Raw genomic sequence first — 24479 nt, 5'->3', positions numbered from 1 at the left:
CCTAAACCTTACATTGACAAACATTACAGTTGAAGGTGAAGCAAGAAAATTGCAAAATTTAATCCATTGGAAGAAAGAGTTGAAAAAAATATTTCATTAGCAAAAAATAACTATCAACATGTTGGGACATTCATTCACCACATACTAAGAAATACAATTAATGGTGAGATAGTATTATAACTTTAATGTAATGATAGCAAACCCCTAATTATAACGTTGTTGGCACTACAAAACGAAAATGTGGAAAGGAAAAAATATATATAAATTTAATAAATACACAATTTTTCTAACAATGATATGTACATCGAACCCGAACAAATGCATAAACAGAAAACACACTACAAAAACAAATATGCAGCCGCTGGACCAGCATCTTCAATTAAGCAGGGTTGAGATCTCTTGAAACTTGGCCTTGCCATCTGCATTTATATTAAAGATTAGGTAAAATCTTCCCAGACTAACAGGTGTGCATTACGAGGCAGGGGGTGGGGGAGCATCAGTACAACTCCATTTAAGGTCTAAAGCAAATATACATATTGAGTTGGACCCATTAGTTGCTGATCATGATCTTCAGTGTCTCCAGATGAGTTTTACTAAGATATGAGCACTCAAGCAAAAGTTTCACCAACTCTAAAACAATGTAATATGATCAAAGAACAATCACTTGACTAACCTCGAGAGCAGAAATCTTGCAAGTGGGCTTAAATTGGCATTTGAATTAAGTTCCTTGTTCTGTTGCTTTTTCTTGTAATCGTTTTCTGAATTTACATTTTGCATTTCTTCAGGTGTTGTCTTGCCCTTGGAGAACAAGAGAGCAGCGAGCTCCTGTAGGTCCTTCAGTGAAGATTCCCTTGAACTGCACAAAGTTTGTCTTCTACATTAATTTCTAAATAGAAGACACAAATTTAAGAGATAAGACAAAAATGGGACTAAGATGAGAATATGAAGGAACAGAGATTGTGAACCTTGACAGTTTCTGAAGCAACCTCCTCAAAAACACTTCACAGGATCCAGGTTTCATGCGTTCCATATTTATGAGTGAATTTGTAACCACACGCACAACAGCCCCTTCTGCATCTTCAGCTATGGTCTACATTATACAGACCAAACAGGAGATTAAGTCACTCAGAATTAAACTCGAAAGCATAGGCACAATGAAGATTGCTTAGGATAGTTTATTTTGTATGCATCAGTATCACTGACAGTATTTACAAACTAATTGCATTGTTAGTATTAATCAAACTACTTTCATCTGGATGAGAATCTGCACCAAATTTGAATCCTTTTACTGGAAAATTGAAACTCATTCTTGACAAGTTAGAATCAGTTCAAGCAGCTTAATGTAGGCCCACAAATAAAACAATAATTCAAGAAAATTACTACACAAAGTTACCACTTTGGGTGCTTACCTCTTTTAGTGAAGGAATAAGCAAAACTGACAATGGCACAGAGGGTGGTGCTATTTTTTGACTTTCTTCTTCATCACTTGCATGGTGTGATCTCAAAAATCCTTTTTGTGCATCAATGTATTCACGAGAATGTCTGAGGTAGAAATTTTTTCCTTTAAAAATTGTAATAAGAAAACTGTCTTTTTATTTTTTATTTTTCCTTCTGCAGTAGAAAGACTAGCAGCATGTCAGCAATAGATGTACCTGGAAGAATCTGAGCTGCTTGTCACCAGTTCTCTTCTATTTTCCAGCCAGTTATTGCTGATCTTTACTGGTCCAGATCTTTCTTTAGCATTTCCTCTCCTCAATCCTGCTTGAAGTGCAGCCTTTGCCTAAATAGTCATAAACCAAATAACAAAAAGACAAAGTGGTTAGTACATAATTCATCAGAAAATATGGAGAAAATATGTCAGAATTAAGCTTGTACAGAGACAACAAAGAATGTCATACTGGGAGTACCAAAAATAAACTAGGAATTTTTTTATTTGATAAGAAAAAATTGGAAAGAAAAACTTGGAAATTAAAAACATATATATGTGTGTGTGTGTGTGTGTATGTGTGTGTGTATCTCTCTCTCTCTCTCTCTCTCTCTCTCTCTATATATATATATATATATATATAAAATTCTATCGTTTTTTGAGAAAATGCAATATAACTGATGCTGATCTACACTATAATTCACATAACAATTCTCTGCAGGGTGTTCTTGGGTTCAATACCACTGTGAGAGTAGCTCACCAATCAAAAAGAATCAAAACTATGATTCAGAGCTAAATCAATGTAAAAAGCTAACTCTTATTTATTTATCTATGTTTGCTAAGCACGTCAGAAGCTAATGTATAAAAGACTGAAAGTAGCATAACAAACTAAAACAACCTCTGCAAGGTTTATCGCACTGTCTTCAAGTGAGGCAGTATAAGTTTTCTCTTGAATTCCCAGTCTGGATTTTGGAGTTCGAGGAGAGTCTGAGTCATCATTTTGGCCACGGAAAACTACAGTTCCACTGGTAGATGAATCTTCAAAAGTTGCAGATGTGCCACTAGACTATACAGTACATTAAAATCAAATCAAATGACTGGCTAGCATGGAAAAAGGGAATAGGAACTACAAATTTTGCATATTAACAACCAGATGGCAAAACTACCCGTGTGCTTTGATCATGAAACAAAGGAGATGAGTGAGATCCTCTGGGAGATCGTATAACAACAGTTCCAGACCCACTTCCATATAATTCATCCTGGAAATAGAGCACTTAAAAACATCAGAAGATTTGACACTGCAAATATAATGTACACCAATGTTTTGAAAAAACAACCAAGTAACTTGAAGCTTGGTTGACTAAACATTCATGTAGATTGCTATAATCTCAAATTTGATAAATTTAGCTGCTTCATCAAATCAAAATACATGAACAATGTTGATTGTTGATTACTTCTGCTTAGTTTAGTAATAAATTGTATCATACTATTCTATTGTTTTTACCTCCAAATACTGTCCAAACTATATTAGGCCAGTGCCAGATCCCAATGTGCCAAAACTAAATTCCATTAAAACATCAATCAGGGCATAAAATCACCCCAAGTTAACAGCCACAATTCAAACATAGATTGGTTGATTTTTAGTATGTTGATTAAATGGTGAATACTATGGCTTGTGCTTCAAGCACATTCCCAGTGTTAAGGACAAACAGCCAAATCTCATTCTTTCATTCATAATATAGCCAAATTCCCCAGAGAACAAAATAAGCAGAGTTTGACATATGAAATGAGAGAGAGATGATTACATCTTCATGGTAATTATCCTGGTGTTCATTGTGGTATTGTTCTCTAGCATCTCTCCCAAAGGAAACCCCTGGTGAAGCATGATGTGCATTTCCAGATGCAGACAATCCTTGATGACCACTCTCTGGAGTTCTTCTTTGGGTAGCCTGATTATTTGAAACTTCTGGCCTCCTTTCTCTAACTGGGGGTGGTCTTACAACACTGCGAACAGTCCCTGTACTCTGTGATCCACCAATGCTGAAGTCCCACCCAGCATTTTTTAGAGGTTTCCCCTGACCACTGCAGATTAGAACATGTCTGTCATAATTCAAAGAAAGAGAGAGCAGAGCACAAGGAATCAACAGATTCAACCCACCTGGCTCTAACTGTTTCTTCTCCACTTAGATCTCTTGTCCCTTTTACGGTATCAGATGCGTCCCCAACAGCTCTAAAACCATTCTGAGAAAATTCTTCATCTTCCTTTATTTGGAATTTTGGACGCTCTCTATCAAGAAAACCAAAGGCATGATGTAAACAGTAAGCAACCTTTGCACCAGAGACCACTATTTTAGAATTTTATTGCCACAACAAACAAGCTGGTGCATGCATCTCAGAAATTGTTTTAGTAACTGACACCTCAGGAGCAGTTCAGGATGTACACAGATGCATGACATTATAATTGTTGCCCAGATGTTCACTCACTCAAACTTCAATGATCAAATTCATTTAAAAGAAAACAAAAAAAAAGATAGAAAGGTAAAAGAAAACAAGCACAAAGCAATATATTGCACCTTATTCTCTCCAAAAGCCTTTGACTCTTCCTAGCAGTTTTTATGAAACGATGTTTGAGAAGTTCCTTGGCACTTGGTCTCTGCAATCAATTAAAAAAATAAAAAAATTATAACGTTATAGAACTCGTAAAAGCTAAAAGATGTTGTGATAAAATGCATATAACACATTTCTAGTTTCTAATTAAGATTTGCATTAGATGTGAGGACATTAGCCCCAAAGCTGCTAGTCAAACTTGCATATTTGATAAATGCCTTGCAATAACATAGAAAAGAAAATCCTACAAAATGTTATACACAAACTTGCATATTTAATAAATGCCTCACATTGCTTTGAAAAATATGGCATCTAGATAGAAGAAGTGATGCAGAAAATTAAACTAAAAAATGGACTTGCGTTTAGGAAACAATAAAAGAATAAAAGAAGGAATCGGCTCCTAGGGTTTGCTTGGAATAAGCACCAAGTAATGAAAATAGAAAAATAGAACCTTAGGGGTCAGTACTTAGGGTTACTTGGAACCAACACCAAGAATGATAGGAACCCAAGACTGGGCTTGCTTGGAAACAATGCCAAGCACTAGAAGAAAACCTCCCACCCAAAATTTACAAATCCATAATCAACAGTTACAATAGTGAACTTGTGCCCAAGTTACATAAAATACGGAAGGAAAATAAACTCGTAATGAGATTACATCATATGGAAATAAAATTCAAAGAAAACTAGGGGGTGTTTGGATTTGATGTTTCCATAACTCATAACTCTGTTTCCATCACCTATAACTCAAAAATGGTGGAACCCATGATTGAGAGGCTTGTTTGGATTTTGTTTCCAGTTATTGTTTCCATCACTCAATTCTCTGATTTTTGAGTGATGAGTTATGGAAAATGAAAACACATTTTAGGTGTTTTCAATTTCCGTAACTCAGTTTTCAATGGCATTTCCGTAAATATATTCACATGGTGGCCCCCATTTTCTGTGTCCTGTCTCATCCTTCAGACCATCTCTTTTTTTTTTTTTCCCTCTTCCTCTTCTCTTCCCAAGCCACTCTCCTATCCATACCCATCTGCCATTAAGACAGCTCATCCTTCAGACCATCTCTTTTCCTCTATCTCATCACGAAATTTTTTTTCTTTGTTGTAAGCTTTTTTTTTTTTTTTTTTTTGTCTCAGCTCTGCAGTTCTTTCTTTCTTCTTTTTTTTTTTTTTTTTTTTTTGTTCTTCATCACAGAATATTTTTGGTCTTCGCTGCACTCCATGACCGGGTAAGGATGGGTTTGGATTTGGATTCGGATTTGGGGTTTCAAAATACAAACATGAATGGGTTTCAAAATACCCATTCCTTGAACACGGCGGTGCTTATCCGCTGCTTCGCGGAGTAGGTTTATAATATGGTCGTTATTGAAAGGTTCCAGAAGGTTCTGTATTGGCTCGTCGTCGTCGCCATCGGAGCCGGCTGAGGTGGAGGTGGAATTAGCCGTCTGATTGGCCGCATTTTTTTTTTTTTTGTTGCTGCTGCTGTTGTTGTTGTTGCTGTTTTTGTTATTGTGGTTGAATCTGGGTTCGGGTTTGTGTTTTGGGAGAGTAACAGGGGTGAAGGGGAAATGAGAAAAGGGAAAATGGGTTCTGCAGGTAGGCTTAATTGAAGAGTCGACTAATTTACAGGTATGGGTCCCACAAAAAAGTAGAAAAATTGAGTGATGAGAAGTTGAGTGAAGTATGCCAAACGGGTGGGTATAGGAAATTGGGGCATTTTAAGTGATGAGTGATGAGTGACAAAAATTGAGTGAGTGATGAGTGATGAAAAAAAAAACCAAACAGGCCCCTAAAATCTCTCTAATACCATCAATCATGATCAATTAATTCCAACAAAATCAATCAACATTAACAGGTTTGAATTGGCGTCCACACCAAGGAGTCTGCTTATTTGCCACTAAATAACTCACTTCAAAAATTACAGTTTTGTTGTGTAAGCCAAGTGCAAAACTGTAGGACTAGGTCATTTGTTGCTTCATTTTCTAGTGGCAAAGGACAGCGACAGCTTGTTTTTGTGATATTTGGTGTTAAATAGGTTATGCAGTGTTGTTTTGTCTGATACAATGTTGGCGAAGGAAGTCTGCATTATAGGAACAAAGCCTGAAATGTAATGTGATTGGGCATCTGGCATATATGGCAGGAGAAAATTGGCGGACTTTTGAGGAGGACAAAATTCAAATTAATAAGCTTAAATCTTTTTCTGAAGTTCATGTTTCTTTGAATGTCTATGGGTGGAAATTGTTTTTTTTTTATAGGTAAAAAAGATATATATTCAAGAACACTACTTTATGCAAAAAAACATAAGGCAGAGAGATAAATACAAAGGGAAAAGAAAGAGTAAAAAGAAAAAAAAAAGGAAAAGAAACTAAGTACACAGGAGAGAACTAAGGAACATAGGGAAAGAATCACTAGAAGTGAGTCCCCAAGCCCTAGACCAATCAAACAGAGTGCCACTAAGAGAGGCCAAAAGCTGGTCATCTGAGCTTTTCATGTCCTCGAATGTCCTCCTATTGCTAGACAAATGCTTTGTCCTTAAGTTAGATTATCCACATTTTCCTTTTCCCTTATTTTTTTTGGTGGTGAGTACAACACCTTTGTCCGTAAGTTATTCCTCTTTGGTTCATTAGTTTATGGGTTAAGTTATTAATTTGGTCTCTCAACTATTAATTGTATCAATTTAGTACCTCAATGTCATCCTTAGGTCTCCTCTCTATTAATATCTTAATGGGATTATCTAACAATGGTGTTAATGAAGCTGGTTATGAAGTGTCAAATGTTATGAAGTGTGCATTTGACATGTGCTCTGTTTTCCAGCTCAGATAATCCCGTTGAAAAATTTAACAGAGAGGAGACCCAAGTATAAATTTGACTTGATTTTGAAAGTTGAGGGATGAAATTGACACAATTAGTAGTTGAGGGACCGAATTGAACTTTTCCCAGTAGTTGGACCAAATTAGTAATTTAACGTCAAGTCTTTTAGTTCCACCATAGGACACCAATGATCACATAAAAGCATAGCCATAGATTTCTGACTAACACTCATACCAATATATACCGGACTGCAAGGAGATGCTGTGTCTCACAAGGGAAAGTCACCATAACAGGATTGTGCATGAAATTTATAATACTAAATAAACCATGAGTAGATCCTAGAAGAACATATATTTTTGCATCCAAACACTCCACAAAAAAAAGCACATTTTGAGGATCCTAAATACTCTATCCAATATCTATAGCAGATAGTTAACAAGAAATATTGCTAATAGACCTAGGCAGCCTGTATCTGCTTAGGACTGAATCAATTTTAAAGAAAAATTTGTCAAAAAGGTACCCAAAGAAACCACAGTAATATGAGGAACACTTTGAGAGCTTAACAATGTATAAAGTCTATATCCTGGATAACTTTACAACTAATTTTCAACATATATTTTTATTTCTTTTAGGAACCAAAAATTAAATTTCTAAACTTTGATTGGTCCAAACCAATAAAAACTTTTATTGGTCCAAATGATAATCATAGGCCATTATAAACATGACAAGAAAATATATAAGAAAATAGTTGCAATTAGTATAATATAAACATGATAAACATAGGCCATTATAACCTACTAAACTAAGAAAATAAGCATATGAATTTTAGTTTGGTATGGGAAACCACAATTTTCCCAAACTTATATTACTTGAAGTATCTGGAATGCCAGCAACACAATGTAATTTAAGATAATGAGATCGTCCAAATATAATTATGAATCTTTACTTTGATGATCAAGCTGTGGACCTTAACTGAATGGGTCTCCAATCTGACTAATCTAGAGGGCAGTACTGAACTTAGTTGAATGTTCTCCATCATGACATTCTTTACCCTCTATACAAATAACATATTCAATCTTGAACGTATATTTGGATATATAAAGTGAAACACATTTTCAATCAAAACCTCAAAATCTAGCATTCAATTACTATATTCTAGCAATGAATAAAGCTCTACCAGATGTTTCAAGGTCCACGCCATTGACCTTAAATGGATTGATCCAATCTCAGATTTACTTGGAGGGTATTGTACCATTTCAAAGACATGCACTTCCTATGTGATCATTCATTGCAATATTTCCCACACGCCATATTCAGAAGAAAGAAAAATACGAACTAATAGCAGGAGGTATTTGAAGGATATATTTACTTGCCTCTGCTGGTACTTTTTTTAAACACAACGAAACAAATTCTTTCATTGGTTTGTAAAAATGATCATCCAGCTGCACAAGAAATAAAGAAAGTCACGATTCTTTTAAAATGGAAAGAATTATGGTTCGATCAGGCAAAGAGCATTTGATTATTCTATATCCCCAGCAAGAATGATCAATGTGAGATCAAAGTATAAGAGATAACCTGTGGTGGATTTTCTCGAGGTATGATAAAAAGAACTCTCATAGGGTGAAGCTCTGCAAGTGGAGGTTCTCCTTTGGCCATCTCAATTGCAGTTATCCCCAAAGACCATATATCTGCCTGCATCAAGCAAAGGGTGCAAGTGTGACAATGTTCAAGGCCTCAACAATGCTGGCATGAAGAGAAATTGGGGTGAAAAAGGAAAGGGGACAGAATAGGGTGGGGGTGCAAGAGCATCAAGACAAGTCAAAATTTCCAATATCAAAGATCTAAAATACTGCTGCAAGAGATACCTTCTCATTGTAACCATCTGAATTCTGAATAACTTCTGGTGCCATCCAGAAAGGTGTTCCCACAAATGTCTGTCATTGTTAATTAAATAGTGCATCACCAAACGAATGCCGATTATATATTAGTTAATGTCATCACAAAGAAAATCAAAGGACCATATTGAGAACTTGGATGATATATTTCTAGTTGATCAAATCTCTCCCTCCGCCCAGAGAAAAAAAAGTGAAACTCACTCATTAATTCTGTGGTCCCACTGCAATGACACTAGGAGTTATATAAGTTCTCAGGTACAACTAGCAATAGACAGTCAGGCAGAAACCATTAATCTGATTTTTCCTTGTGTCTCATCGTCATTGATGAAGCAAATCATGAGCTATTAATGGACAGATTATGTGCCCTAATCTACACCTCCCCTTCCCCACCCCAAAAATAAACCCCAGAAGCCCAACCCATGCAACAGAGCAAGGGGTAATTACAAATCGTGCTTCTAAATGGCATATCCTACTCATAATTACCTTCCTCACTTTTGAAAACTGTTAAACTACCAATTATCCCAAAAGCTTAAGCTATTGGGATATGGTAAATTTAATCATTTAACCACTTACTTCTAACAATCCTCCTCACGTTTGGGCTCAAACATCGTTTTAATAGGTGAGGCCCAACATGTGAGATTTTAAATGAGAGGTAAAGTGCAAGAGACAAGAATCGAACTCAGGAGCCCCTGCTCTGATACCATGTTAAATTACCAATTGTCCAAAAAGTTTAAGTTATTGGGATATGGTAAATTTAATCATTTAACCACTTACTTCTAACAAAAACTAACACTGAACCTCCCCATACTTTGAACTAAAATGATTTATGTAAAGATAATTTGTATGTGACAATCAAGCGACTTACCATCAGAGGACTGCTAGATTTATAATAGCAGAATTCTGACAGAAGACCAGATGGTGAAAAACATTATTATTATTTTTTTAATAGGTAATAAGACTTTTATTGAATGAAATGAACATAGTGTTCACGATGATAAACACTCTGAACAAACAGAGAAGCAAAAAAACATTATTATGAGTGATGTAGTGTGGAGCGCAGGATTGTTTATCCCTGCCAATCTTGCTTCTGCAGAACAGTTCTTTGTGCAAACTCAGAATTCCGAGCTAAAGGGTGGTCTGGGAAGCATTATGTAAGGAGGAGGAAAATTTGTATATCCCAGCCATTTTCAGAGCTAGCGGGGATTAGTAGATAAACCCTTAATGGCTGTTGAATAAAGTAGGCTTGTAGTTGTTTTGTATTTCAGTTTGTTAGCCTACTGGGAAGTATTTTGTTTTCTGCTGTGTTTTTTGGTTTTTATTATATGACAGACTTGTGTTTTTGTTAGATAAAAATTATTATATATATATATATATTATATATATATATATATATATATATATATATATATATAATTTCCCCTAGAAACCCATAGTGATGGTATGATGGAAATCAATCACTTTTAAAACCCCGATCTAATAACAGCTTTAGGAAGTTTCATGTTAATGAAAACTCAAACATCACAATGCGCTCATGGCAACTAAAACGAAGACAAATATTGGTCATGAAACAAAGGGCCTCAACTACATCCAAATCCATAATAAAGAGAACTTTGTAAATGGAACATCCCAATATGCCATCTTTGCTCAAGTGATTAACAATTTAGCCTCAGCAATATGGAGTACCTTTCTCCTTGAAATAGTCCTTGTTAACTGTGCAGAAACGCCAAAATCTGCAACCTGTGACAAAGTCAATCACTCAATGTAGAAGACAAGAAACAAATCCATGTAATTGAACCCATATTATATTCTTCAAGTGAGTCAGCCTTAATACAGAATTATGCCAACTGAAAGCCTCTTTGAGTATAAAGGTTATACCTTAACATCACCATTCTCGGTCAATAAAATGTTTGCCGCTGCATAATTTATAATGTTAGGTCATCATAACAAGATAATTTAAAACAAGAAGGAGAAAATTCACTTGTAAAATTATTATGAAGCTGCAGGTATAGGGAATTTTTTTTTTTCAAGCACAGCATGTCAAACATAGAGAATCTTTAAAGGCCAAAAGTGAGAAATTTCTCAATATTTCTTCCATATGGATATTCAAATATATAGGGAGGGGAAAGAAAACCTTTAATATCTCTGTGGATTTTTCCTTCATTGTGCAGATATTCAATTGCATGCAGCAAGTCACGTAATATGCAAGCAATTGATATTTCATCCAATGGAGGACCTGATTGGAGCTGCAGAAGCAAAATCTCTGTTAGCTTTGAAGAAGAGTATATACAACTTAGCGTTTTTCCTAATACGTAATAAAGAATTTTATTGATGAAAGGAGCAGCCTCAAGTATCCAACAAGTGTGTGTGTGTGTGTGTAAGGGACAGTTAATCCAAGTACTCTCCCTTGCTGCTGAGGCACCCCAGGCGCGGGAAAGTATGCATCAAGTATATGAGAGGACATATATAAGAGGGCAAACCCCAGATGCCTACACACCCCCATTGAGCAATTGGGTAAATCATGAGATGCCTAAGCTAAGAGTCGAACTAGAGACTTCTGGGTTTACAGTTAGTCCAAGCACTCTCTCTTACCACTGAGGCACCCCAGGTGCAGGCAAGTATGCATCAAGTATATGAGAGAAGTTTTATGCAATGTAGAAATTCATCTTCAACATAAATATGCATTGGGTTTGCATGCACAGACAAGTAGATGACAAGAAAAGAAAAGCACCACAATCTATCATTTCCCATTAGAGGTTGCCCTTGATATTGAAAGCAGTTGTCAAACCATTGATATGATTTAAGCATATCTAAATAAATTACAAGATTTTTAACTTTTCTCATTTGCACAAGTAATATCAACAGCAGTTCTACATTTCTATCAGGTATAAAATTGGAAAATCTTTCATTTATTAAGTCAACAACTGGATATAGTTCACAATCCATGCATTTTACACATGTGATATCTTAAGTGAAATGGACATACCCCAGCCTATAGAGCTTCCTAAATCAGGCTCTTCATATTTGTAGGGAAGGAATTGTCAGTTAATGGACATTACAGATATTAATGCCTAAATATTTTGAGCATTGGTTTAAGTTAGTCCCTCCTTTTATCTATCAAAAGAAAAAGAAAAAGAAAAGTTAGTCCCTCTTTTTGTAACCCAACATTCTTTTTGGTTACACAATTACACTTTTTTTTTAGGCTAAACTACAAACTAAACCCTAGTTAGGCCTGTTTTGATGTCGTCCCTAAAGCTTCATTTATTATTATTTTTTTCTTTTTCAGTTATTTAACTTTATACTCTTCAATTTATTCCTTCCATCTAATTCCATCCTTATTGAGCCATTAAATTCCCCAAAACAGCATTTTTATTTTCTATTTTTTCAATTTTTAAATCTTAAAAAAAAAAGAAGATATTTTTTCCATAAAATATTTGTTAAAAAAACCAAGAAATTGTTTTTTTTTTTTTTTAATTTAAAAAAGTCTGCCCATCAGTGAACACAATCAGCACAAAAGAAAAACCCACCACACAGGGCAGTGAACAACCCAATCCTCAACCACAAAATATCAGCCCTCACCATTGTGAACATCATCCTCATTGGCATAGCAAATCCAAAAATAAAGCCAAACCATACACGGCAGCATACATCAGTCTACTTTATTTAGAGAGAGAGAGAGAGAGAGAGAGAGATGTGAGGGAGAAAGAAAATTGGCTTAAGGATGGATTTGATTGAGTGAAAAAATATTTTCAGAACTGAAATTTGAAGGGAAAAAAAAGAACCTAAACCAGGTTTTTTTTTTTTTTTGGGAGCTCTTAACAGCACAATGAGGACAGAACTAAATATAAGGACTAAATTGAAAACAGTTTAAAGCTAAAGGACTAGAATGAATAAGAAAATGAAAATAGGCCAAATTTAGAGGGCGTAATCTGTAATTTAGCTTCTTTTTCTATTGGTAAGTTTACAAGCATAGCCAATGCGTTTTGAACTGTACCTTAGGTAAAAAGAATAATATAATTACAAAATGCTACAAAGAGGAACATCATAATACATATTTCCTTTTTTATTGTGCAGTCCCAGGAACATAACTAACCTAGGAAATACAATGGGAACACCATTCATGTTATAAGCTTTTACAACATTCCATAAAAGGTTACATTCTTTAGTTGGACGGCTGCATGGGGGAATATTTTGACAGTGGAAAAAACCTTTGGAAAAGGGGCATATTTACTGTAGATTTGGTATTCTATGTGCAAAGAAAATAAAGAAACTTTTAATCAGCTATTACTTCAATTCGGCAGCAAGACAACTTGGGTACTAGTCTTTTCTCTCTTTGTGGGTATGGATGATGACAAAACGATTTGATTTGTTTGCTTGTTGGGAGGGAAGGTATAATTATTCTAAGAGTGGTAATTTCTGTATTTGATTTGTACACCCCTATACACTCCCTTTGTACTTGGGTGTCTTTTCTTTTATATCAATAAATCTTTATTACTTATCAAAAAAGATAAATAATTCTAATAGTGGTGGAATCTGGAAATCTGTTCTTTTGTGTCATGTTAATAATTTGGAAAGAAAGAAAGAGTCAAACTTTGGAAGAAGTTGAGCTTTCATTGATCTTGCTTTATATTGATTTTTGAAAACTTTGTAGGATTGGATGTCTGGGTCAGGTAGTTTTTGTTCTTCTTCCATATTCATGGATATTTTAAATTTCAACCGGAGTTGCTTTAGTACACTTCTTAGCATTTGAGGGATACCTCAGTAGTTCCAGCATCTCTTATAGTGCGTAGGCAGTGAGGTTCAAACCCCACCAGCCCCTTCATCACTTACATATCAGGAAAGGGGAAAAAAAAAAAAAAAAAAAAGAAGAAGAAGAAGAAGAAGAAGAAGACACATGCATGTTTAGCATTCCAATGAAAAAAAAAGTTTCTTACTAGTAAGTTATCCACATGCGTCTTAAAGCTGAACATTACAACAGCTTCTACACTTAGTAGATGACAACCGATAACAAACCATATTCTCCAAAATCCAATGCATTTGAAATACTAATTTGATAACTCCATAATCAGCCCTAAATTACTATTTTCACATTGGTACTTAACTCTGAGCTTTTCCATCTTTATCAGACACCACCTCTCACCAAGAACTTGGTAACAGATTAAACTCAGTTACCACTAGCCACACTAATATTAGAAGACCTGATTTATCCTAAATTTCTATCCTAGTGCCTGCGACTCCAAGAACTTCAAGCAAACATGTTGCATAGGAGATATGAAAGAGAGCTCTCGATATCTTGAATCAGTAATTCGTAAAATTAAAAGATTTGAAAGGATGTGAATCATATGATGAGAGCAAGGTAGATAAAAGGTAGATAAAGTGGAGAAGTGCATCAGAAGTGGTGTGATCGCAGAATAACTATGAAGTCATAAGGAAAATTTTTATAATATAATACTAACTATGCTCTATGATACTGAATGTTGGACAATGAAGAACAAACATATTCATAAAATGAGTGTAGCTAAAACGAGAACTACAAGCAAGTGGTAATGCTCGAAAGTCATGATGTACTAAAGACGGTTTTCAATATCTTGAATCAGTAATTCAAAAAAATGGAAAGATCTAAAAGGATGTGAAATCATATGATAAGAGCAAGGTAGATAAAGTGAAGAAGCGCATTAGAAGTGGTGTGATCGTAGATTACCTATTAAGTTAAAGGAAAAATGTTATAAAACTACTATAAAACCAACTATGCTCTCTGGTACTAAAGGTTGGACGATAAAGAACCAACATGTTCATAAAATGAGTATAGCTAAAATGAGAATGTTAAGATAAATAATTGGAAATAGTTGGAAATATAGGATTTGAGATAAGGAAATCTGCTTAAAGATAGAGGTAGCCCTTATTGATGAAAAGATAAGGGAGGGTCGTTTGAGATGGTTTGGCATGTTTAGAGGAAAGCGATTAATGTATCAGTAAGAAAAAGCGAGTTGATTTGAGTTAAGAGAACGAAAAGAGGAGGAAGACCAAAAAAAAGATTAGTAAAAGTAGTTAACAAACAGAGACTATGACGTCAGTTAGAATAGAATGAAAAGAATAGATGTTGCCATCTCTACTTTCAAAGTCAAAATTTTATTTAGAAGACAACCTTTTTTAAAATAAAATAATTAAGAAGACACCATGATGTGGGTCAAATCAAATTTACTATATCAATTAACCAAACTGGAAAAAAAAAATGAAAAAAGACAACATTATCTTCAGGCAATAAACAGGTAGAAGCAAGTCAATAGAAGTAACCTACTAGGTCAGCAACAGAGCCACCAGCCATGTATTCCATTATGATCCACAGTTTAGTCTGATGGAGAAAGGAACCATAGTACTCAGTAATATAAGGAGATCGACATTGTGACAAAACAGAAATTTCCTGGCATAAAAATAAGATAGGTGAGAAACCTAATCATTTATGAAGAAAAATTGAGCCAATGAGCGGTGGCTCAAATGGCATTTCCTTCCCCCACAAGAACGGGATGAAGGTGGGATTGCGGCTTGAAGACCCACCGGTTGTATAATTGACCCAAAATAATATTATGTAAGATTTTATAAACCGATTGATCAAAATTGTGAACTTAATACCTTTTGAATGTCCTCAATTTCATCCTCTCTGCAAAAGATAATTGAAAAGCTATATTTAGACATTGCTCATTAAGCAAGACTAAGATAAAGCAATAAGTGTGAACCATGATGTTAACAAGAAAGAGCTCACTTACTAACCAAGTAGCACAATTAAGAGGAGAAAAAGAAACACATAATCAATTTCTGTATTATAAGGAATATAAGAATTTAACACTAGGACCTTAAAATGATATATAGGACTGCAACACACCATTTCATTAGCTAAACTGATTTGATAAAGAACTCATAAAAAACTCTCAAGAACTTCCATATTCTTACACAAGAAAATATTAGCACTTCTTTCCCTTTATTGATAACACAATACAGCTAATTCAATCATAGCAAATAGAGCAACCTCCACATTGATCTAAACAATCCATATAAAGAAGAATACAACGTAAGATTTGGGCCAATGAAAACAATCGTTCTGAGTGGCTTATTGCTTTCAACAATGAATTCAGATGGACATACTAAAGATACATGAACTCAAAAGTGTCCCAGACTAGGATATACATAATAGTATATGTTGGATTCATATAATACCTACCTCCCAGGACATGAGGGTCATTATTAAAGATTCTGGACATTCATTAGTATAATAGGGTTAAAACGTGTAGCACAGCATTCCAAATTTCCAATACAAGCATTGCTCACTCTTATCAAGGTAACAAAGGAACACATTAAGAAATACTGTGGGCAAATTCTGGCAAACTAGGAAGTTTTTTCGTTAAGATAGGCTATTTGGATGCATTTCAAAAAGCTGTATCAAACACAAGATTTACACTCCTTGTTTTGTGTTTTTAAACAAGTGAACAAAACATCATTAAGTGCCCATTTAACATCACTGTATTTTTTTTAAATTCAATTCACGGCATGGGTATTGGACGATCCTGGCATTTTTACTGCACATTGAATTGCTCATTTGCTCAAAAGGTTTATTTAAGAGAGCATCTGATGCTGGAAACAGCAAGAATCTGAAAAATTAAGAACAAATATGTGGGAAGCTATCACTTACGACTCTTCCAAATCAATTACTTTAATAGCTACTTCTTTGTTAAGCTCCTTATCAAACCTGCAAATCAGGAGAGTCATCAGCAGTCTGCAAAAGTTCATCAGATTATGATGATAAAACTTCATTGACGAGCCTAAATAAAACTAAATTTCACAAGATGTACAATCTGTACATGAGGCAATCATGATCAGTCATAAATAAGGACTTAAACTATCATGGGTATATCCATTAAAACTGTACACAGATTTCAATCATAGGCATGCGATAGTATCTAACAGGGCCACAAATGTGAAAATAACATCTCCCATTGCTTCAATTATAAAACAAAATGTGAAGTCCCGAAATTATTTATTTTAAACAGCATGATTGCATATTATGCTCTCATTGTTTCAACGATTTTTTTTTATTTTTTGGAAAACTAACTTGATTTCTTGGGTTTGGTTGCAACCCTAAAAATGAACTAGAAAACATTTTCAAATGTTTGGCTCGCATGAAAAATTATTAAAAAAAATTGTAATTCCAAAAACACGTATGAACATGGTTGTCAGAAACCTGATCTTGGATCTTAATATCTCCATAAAAACGATCCTATAAACATGATTGTCAGAATCCTGATCCAGGATCTTAGAATCCCCATAAAAAAGATCCAGATCAATGTAGAATCTTTTATGGGTTAGGATCTGCTTGGGTTCACAATCCTGGATGATGGAATGTAAGACCTTATGATCCTACTCAATAGAATCCTTATGATCCTACTCCATAGAATCAATTTGCATCGGCATAGGTTCATATTGCCTCATAGCAACAAAAGCGACATCCATTAAAGCTATTAATTTGTAATTATGTCTCTCTATGACGAGATTAGGATTGTCCAACCCTATTGATCAAGTTGTAATGAGTTTTAAAGGGCTCGACATTTCTCATTATCTTAATACAATTAAAACATTTGCAAAATCTTTGTAACTTTGGAATTGAGATGACTTTCTTTTTGTAGCCAATGACATATTTGTTAATTTGGAACTTCGTGTATATTTTTGGCGTTGGAAATTGGAATTTTTAAGTTTGGAATTTGAAGTTTGTCATTTATTTATGTATTGGTAATTTGGTACTAAGTAGTTAGTACCTTTTATGAGTAATTTGTGTCACATTTACTCTCTCTCTCTCTTTTTAATGATTCTTTAAGATATATTAACATTACTATTGATTTTTCATTTTCATTTTTTTTTTTTAAAGTAGAAAGTTACGATTCTTGATGTGATCCACAAAACCCCCCTCACTAATCCTATGTAGGATCCCGATCCTGACTACTTTGCTTATAAACAAAAAATTTCATTCACAAAAACAAAATCTAACACTCTGTACATATCAAGAAGTTAGTGCATTTTAATAAAGCCTTGTTAGGGAAATGGTTATGGAGGTTTGGAAGAGAAGGCACTCATCTTTGGAGGAGGGTTATTGCAACTAAATATGGAGAGGGTCAAGGGGGGTGGACTACTAAAATATGTAGAAGGGCTCACGAATGTGGTCTGTGGCATGGTATTCATGATGGTTGGGAGAGGGAGAGTTTCTCCAAACATGTGGCCTTAGTGGTGGGTGAGGGCACTCGTATTCTTTTTTGGCATGACAATTGGGCTGGAGATAGCTCACTTAAAATGCTCTATCCTCAGTTGTTTCTGTGTTCTAATGACAAGGAAAGCTTGCATTTCTGATGTATTATGCTATCAGGAGGGTGGAAATGATAGAATTTGGAACTTGAGATTTCATAGGGATTTTCATGAAAGGGAATTAGAGGCTGCCTTCTCATTCCTTGAGTTCATTCAATCTCGGATTCCTAGGGGTGGTGGGAGTGACACTTCATTCTAGTGTCTTAACGGGAATGGCAGGTTTGATACCCGCTCCTATTACAATAACATTAGAGGTGTAACTGCCTCCAATTTTCCATGGAAGGGTGTTTGGAAAGCAAAGATCCCTAAGAGGGTGGCATTTTTTGTGTGGACAGCGGTTCATGGGCAAATCCTTACATTGGATAATCTTATGCTTAGGGGGCGCATTTTGGTAAATTGGTGTTGTATGTGCCATTGTAACGAGGAAACTGTGGATCATCTCCTCATCCATTGTCCTGTAGCTTACTCACTATGGGTTCATATGTTTCAGATTTTTGGGATCCAATGGGTCATGTCAGGCTCTGTGGAAAGCTTGGTGTATTGTTGAAGCTATTGGCTAGGAAAATTTAATTCAGATATTTGGAATATGATTCCTGGCTGTTTGATGTGAATTGTTTGGACAAAAAGAAATCAGCGCTCTTTTGAAAATACCGAGAAATCCATAGTTCAATTACAAGCTCTATGCCAGACTTTATTTGATTGGTCTAGGTGTTGGGGCTTCTCGGATTGTTCCACTATCTTGGAGTTTATTTCTTCTCTTAGTATTGCACTTTAAGTTTTTTCTGGCTGTTTGTTGCTATTTGTTTGTTTGTTGCATTTCCTTGAGCTCACCATCATGAACACCTCGTATTTGTTTTCTTCTGTTTTTCAGTTTGCTTAATAATACTCTTATTACCTATCAAAAAAAAGCATTAACATTTTTTGGAAAATTGGTCATTTTCCAAAAAAAAAATCAAAAAAACTATCTTATTTTCCCATGCTTGGTAATGACCTTAAAAATGAGCTTGAGAACGTTTTCTAGTGTTTGGTATGCACAATGTTTTTACAACATTTCTGGTATAATTCAAAATATATATAACATGTCTATTACATAAACCCAATTAATGTAATCAATATAAATAAAAAAAACCAAGTATGAATTTGGTTTTCAAACTAAAATTTTGACAACAAAGAGAGTTGTTGCCTAGCTAGTCATAGAGCAAAGCCAACTTCACCATCTGCATATATTGCCTATTCCCTCCAATGGCTAAGCCACTCAAAAGTACTTCATCATCTCGTCCTGTTATCAGAGGTTGTTATTGGCGTTCATCTGAACCTGAAAAATTCCCTTCAGATTTAATCCCTACAACCTACTTCACTTAAAAAATTCACGTCAATAGCCCAAGAAACCCAAGAAACGGAAGTGAAGTTCTTCCTGTCCACTATAGAACACATGAAAGCAAGCACATATGCCTTTTTTCCATATGATAAGGACCCCAGATGGCCCTAGAGACTTTATCAGCTCCTCCATTAATGTGGCTTGGCAGTATGGCTTTCATGGTCTGGACCTTTACTGGAAATATCCAGGAACAAAAAATGGATTTGACATGCCATGCCTCTGGTTGCTCTTTAAAGAGTGGTGTAACAGTCTTATAAAGGAATCTTCTGATTTTGGAAAGCCCCAACTTTTTCTAAGTGCAATAGTTTATTTTGCACCAAAATTCTTCCCACCAAGTGATGATACCATTTAAAGCCATTGAACATAATTTTTATTTTGTTAGTCTAAGGTGCTATGATTACAAAGGAAGCGAGGACATTACAGCCACGTTGCTCTATGACCAACCAAGCATGAAAGCAATTTTTGTTTCCCCGTGGCCAAAAGAAGATAATACATAAGAGTGATGAACCATGCGAGAGAGAGAGACTGTTTTCTGAAATTTTTATGGAAAACAACTTATAGACAATTTTCTTAGATTCTTGTAATTTTTTTTCTTGATTGTTTGACCCCTTGTACACTCCCTGTGTACTAGGGTGTTCCCCTTTTTTGATATCAATAAACTTTTTACTTATCAAAAAATAATAATAATTAAAAACAAGCCTTATTTTTGTTATAGTTTGCCATTGACCAATTTTTTTTAAAACTACCAAATACTAGAAAATGTGGAAAACTATCTTTACAGAAGGATTACGATCGAAACAAACGAAGAAATGGGAGAATATTTTTCTATTTTTAGGTCATTTGGGAGCATCAAATGGGAAAATAGACACCAATTTTGGAATCTTCACGAACGATTAAGAGGGAAAGCAACTAGTTTGAGCAAAAAATGTCATTTTCAATTAGTCAATGGTTGGCAGGCTAACATCAACCAGCAACCAATCATCAGCCAATCTGTGGAGAGAGACTGAGGGGCTGATGCAGTGGGAATACAGATGTATTATATTTTATTTGATTTATGTATCAAAGGAAATTTTGCAATTTTTTAATATTCTAGAATGGGCTGTGCTAGTAGTCCATTAGGTCTTACTTTATTTTTAATAAAAGCCCAAGAGTCCAAGTCTTATTAGGGTTTCAAAAAATCCTAGTTCCACCAGGAATAGGTATTTAAAGGATTGTAATTCTGAATAATAATATTTTCAGACTTTAGAGCTATGAAGTTTTGTTACAGTTTGTGTGCTGCAAACTTCTCCAAGGTGTGATGCCAAGGAACCCTAGAAAGTCTAGGCGTGATGCCTAGAAAGTTATCTTTTCTTTAATTTTCCATTCACGGTTACTGTTCACAGCACTATTCACAGCAACCCAAATTCTGACTGTTCTCCTTTGTTTCATCCCAAACCCTACTAATCCTTGCCCCTTTTGGAAACCCTATAATCCCTATTATTTTCCAGCCTTTTCCCCACCAAAACCTAACCCTAAACCCTCAAAACCTAAGTGCTACCAGATCTACCCCAAGAGTTCTAAATCAGATTTTGTAGTTCCCCTTGTCCTATGTCAGGGGTCAAGAAATAGAAGTTGCCAATAGGAAAATTTTAAGTGTGGATTTTATTTGTGATGGTTGGTTTAATATGTAACATTTGGGAAAATGTTTCCCACTTGTAAAAAGTGGAAAACGTTTTTTGCTCTCTTGGGCCTCTTTTTAGTTGACTACAAAAAAAGTATTTCATTGGCTTGTATTTTCCGCCAATACCAAAAAATGTAAAAATGTTCCCCCCAACCCCCCCAACTGACTTACAACCAACAAGTCAGCAGTGTCAACTGGTTGTGTGAATCAGGGAGGTGGGTGGAGAGAGAGAGAGAAGTCAGCACGCTGGAATAACATACAAGAAAATTTGTGTAAATAAAGACATTATTCATTCTTCTGTAGCATTTGCCATAATGTAAGGCCAACCTTAACAAACCTCCAAACAGAGGAAGCAAGGATCATTGACATGGATTTGATTAGGCAGATTATTAGTAACAAAAAATTTTGCCTAAAGTTCCCAACATTGACAGGCATTCCTAAATAACAATCCTCATTCAAAAACTAATGTGAAAATACAAACATATACATATGCCTACATGTGTGTACAAACCAAAGCCATTCAACCATACATCTCTTATTCCATCTTCTCTCATTGGAATAGGTATTCCTCTTGTGTGTGAAGATAAATATTCCCCAGCTCCTCCAAATATTAAATGCACGATGCACCTATATCAACCCGACATAGATTTCTAGTATGGGATCCATTTTAAAATCATCAGCCAACATTTGTTTTAGATTTTTTCCCATAACCACATCTATAGTTTTTCATCCTCTATATTACAATTCATTGTTTAATTTTGTTTAAGTCAAAGTTTATCTTCATTGGAACCCACGAAGGCCATATCAGTTGCTGACAAGTTCAAATCTTGATAGTTATTGATTCTTTGAGTACGCTAAAAAAAAAACTAGAATTATTGAAGCTTGAGATTTTTATTGTTTTCTTGATGCAAAAAATCCCCACCAAGGCAGGTCCTTTTGGGCCCACTCCTAGGGAGTAAACCACAGACATAACCGTGTATCAGGTAAGCCATAGAAACTCCTAGTGGGGATTGAATCCAAGATGTCTAGGTCTAAAATTCATCCCAAGCCTCCAACCACCAGGCTGCACCCTAATGGGTAGATTTTTTTTTTTTTTTTTTTGATAGATAATCAGGAAATTTTTATAAATGAAAGAAAAATGAGGAATACAAGAAGTTCATGATGATGAACAACAAGCAGAAAAAGGAACAAACAGCACAACAAACAGAGGGAAATCAGGAAACTAAGCTAAGGGAGGACAAAAACTTAGAGAGAGAAGAGCAACCTCCATCCCATTCTTAGGGAGGGGGGGGGGGGGGAGATTCAAATGTTGAGATATAGCTAATCTGAATTATTATTGTTTGGATGTGCTTAGACTTTGAATTTATGATAAATTATAGACAGCACTGTATTTCTAAATATAAACATTGATTGTTTGAAAAAATTGTGTAAGTATTCATCAGTAGCTACAATATTACAAAATTAATATTACCATCATTATGAATATTAGTTTTTAATGTCAATAGTGCCCTTGAACGTTGATAAATATATTTTAATGTGAAATACACACTTTTTTATCGCTCTCCATTGTATTATTACTTTAAAAAAATCGTACCATAACCTCCTAATGTAGATTAGAATTAAACAGATTTCAGCAACTTAACTTCATACTCCTGTATACTCCCTGTGTACTTGGGTGTCTTTTCTTTGATATCAATAAATCTTTATTACTCATTAAAAAACTTTATAAGTTAATTGCCTGTTTTGGACTAAACTTGGATCAAACTTGATTCCATTGAGGCTCTTTTTATTGTCATGGGGAGATCCACTCATGATAAGAAACAAGTTCCTCCTTATGGAATATACTGTGTTAAAATATATATATATATATATATATATATATATATATATATATATATTCATTAACTATAAATTTACAGAATTATAGAAACCATCTCTCTTATATAGAACCAGTGTATCTGAGCTTTGTCTTCTTTAGACAAATTGCTCGTTATCTACGATTTAATATAAAATTATCACCGTTTTTTTAATAAATGCATGTTATAAACAATTATCATGAAGCCACTTTAAAGAAGTTTAAATTTTAGGAATGTTTATATTTTTATTGGTAAGCTACACTCAACCCTTGGGTCTTGAACCCATAACCCTTAGAAGGGGAGGAGGCAACAAAATATCACTATTCTGCAACTGTGATAACTACAAGGATCCCAAAACATTGAATGGATAGCAAAACTAATAGCAAGTTCTCCCAAAAAATCAAATGTGTAAGACATCACAGTGTAATTAAGGAAGAAAGATGACACCAATAACACTTACCCTTTATAGACGTCGCCGAATGATCCTCTCCCGATGAGCTCCAAAGAATTAAATCTTGATCCCGCAGCCTCTATGAACGCGGCTGCATCAGCCATCATCGCATGGAAATCCTTTCTCTCCTCCCTCACTTTCTACACAAAAATCCAAAACACCAAAGACTACAATTCTGAGACACAAACAGAACTCAAGTCAAAAGAACCCCCCCACATTGCCACATTCCTCAAAACCCACCACCAAATCACAATCCCAAACTCACCAAAGCCCCCCCAATTGGGTCTCTATAAACCCAAACAATGGCTTCAAATACCAAATCTGCGAACACCCATTTCCAAGCACCAAAAATCAATCAACCCACCCGCACAATCATACCCAAAGACCCACATTAAATCCCATATCTAAAACAATCAAAGATCTGGAAATGGGAAAAATAAAATAAACACAAGACACAATGCAAAGAAGGTCTTGGACTCAAAGCAAAGCATATGGGTGTGATATAATTTTACAGAACTAGTTAGGTGAAGTGGGGGGAAACGAAAAAGTGACAGCCCAGCAGAATTTAAATTTAGGACACAAAAAAAAGCAGAAAGATACAGCATCAAACGAAAGCGAAACGACAACACACATGCGTGGCTTCAGGGCTTTGGTATTTTGATGAATTGAGTTAAAAGCTATTTACCTGGGTGTTTTGTTGCACGGAGAGAGAAAGAGAGGCTTTGGTCTTTTCCGAGCTTCGAAGGGATCGACAGGTACTGGCCAGGCCTTGTTCAATGGAGTCTCTGTGTTTTCATTCTCTTTTCTAATTATTGGGAAACAAGTATAATTATATATATATATATATATATATATATATTTTTTTTTTTTTTTTTTTTTTTTTTTTTATAAACACCGCTGCTCCTGGGGCTACTACTCGATCTAGGGTTCTCATCCCCCTCGAGCCTCTAATAATTGTTTAATTTAAGAAACAGTAGTTAATTAGGAAAACAAAATTGGATAAAATGCAAATTATACTTTCTAAGTTTGGCTATGATTCATTTTAAGCCTTTAATTT

General features: G+C 35.0%; 1 protein-coding gene across 5 annotated transcripts; it reads right to left on the bottom strand.

The window, feature by feature from the left end:
* Window positions 1–78: 78 nt before the first annotated feature.
* On the bottom strand, window positions 79–24237 carry LOC142640839 (uncharacterized). Of its 5 annotated transcripts, none has more exons than XM_075815132.1 (21): window positions 24108–24237; window positions 23432–23562; window positions 16417–16473; window positions 15363–15390; window positions 15031–15153; window positions 10867–10978; window positions 10611–10648; window positions 10419–10472; window positions 8706–8774; window positions 8416–8532; window positions 8214–8282; window positions 4000–4079; window positions 3585–3713; window positions 3232–3508; window positions 2593–2685; window positions 2325–2492; window positions 1653–1780; window positions 1410–1542; window positions 966–1090; window positions 674–856; window positions 79–419 (listed from the first exon to the last, which is right to left on the bottom strand). In XM_075815132.1, the coding sequence occupies exons 2-21, from the start codon at window positions 23527–23529 to the stop codon at window positions 380–382; spliced, it is 2121 nt and encodes a 706-aa protein (XP_075671247.1). In that variant the 5' UTR covers window positions 23530–23562; window positions 24108–24237; the 3' UTR covers window positions 79–379. The 5 variants fall into 5 exon arrangements, with proteins under 5 accessions (XP_075671247.1, XP_075671250.1, XP_075671248.1 ...); XM_075815135.1 differs by having other exon boundaries at window positions 15031–15084; XM_075815133.1 differs by having other exon boundaries at window positions 23432–23558; window positions 24108–24229.
* Between the last annotated feature and the right edge of the window lie 242 nt (window positions 24238–24479).

The sequence above is a fragment of the Castanea sativa genome, chromosome 6, assembly GCF_040712315.1.
Source record: "Castanea sativa cultivar Marrone di Chiusa Pesio chromosome 6, ASM4071231v1".
In the NCBI taxonomy this organism is placed as follows: domain Eukaryota; kingdom Viridiplantae; phylum Streptophyta; class Magnoliopsida; order Fagales; family Fagaceae; genus Castanea; species Castanea sativa.
This window is presented reverse-complemented; position numbering and strand designations above follow the sequence as displayed.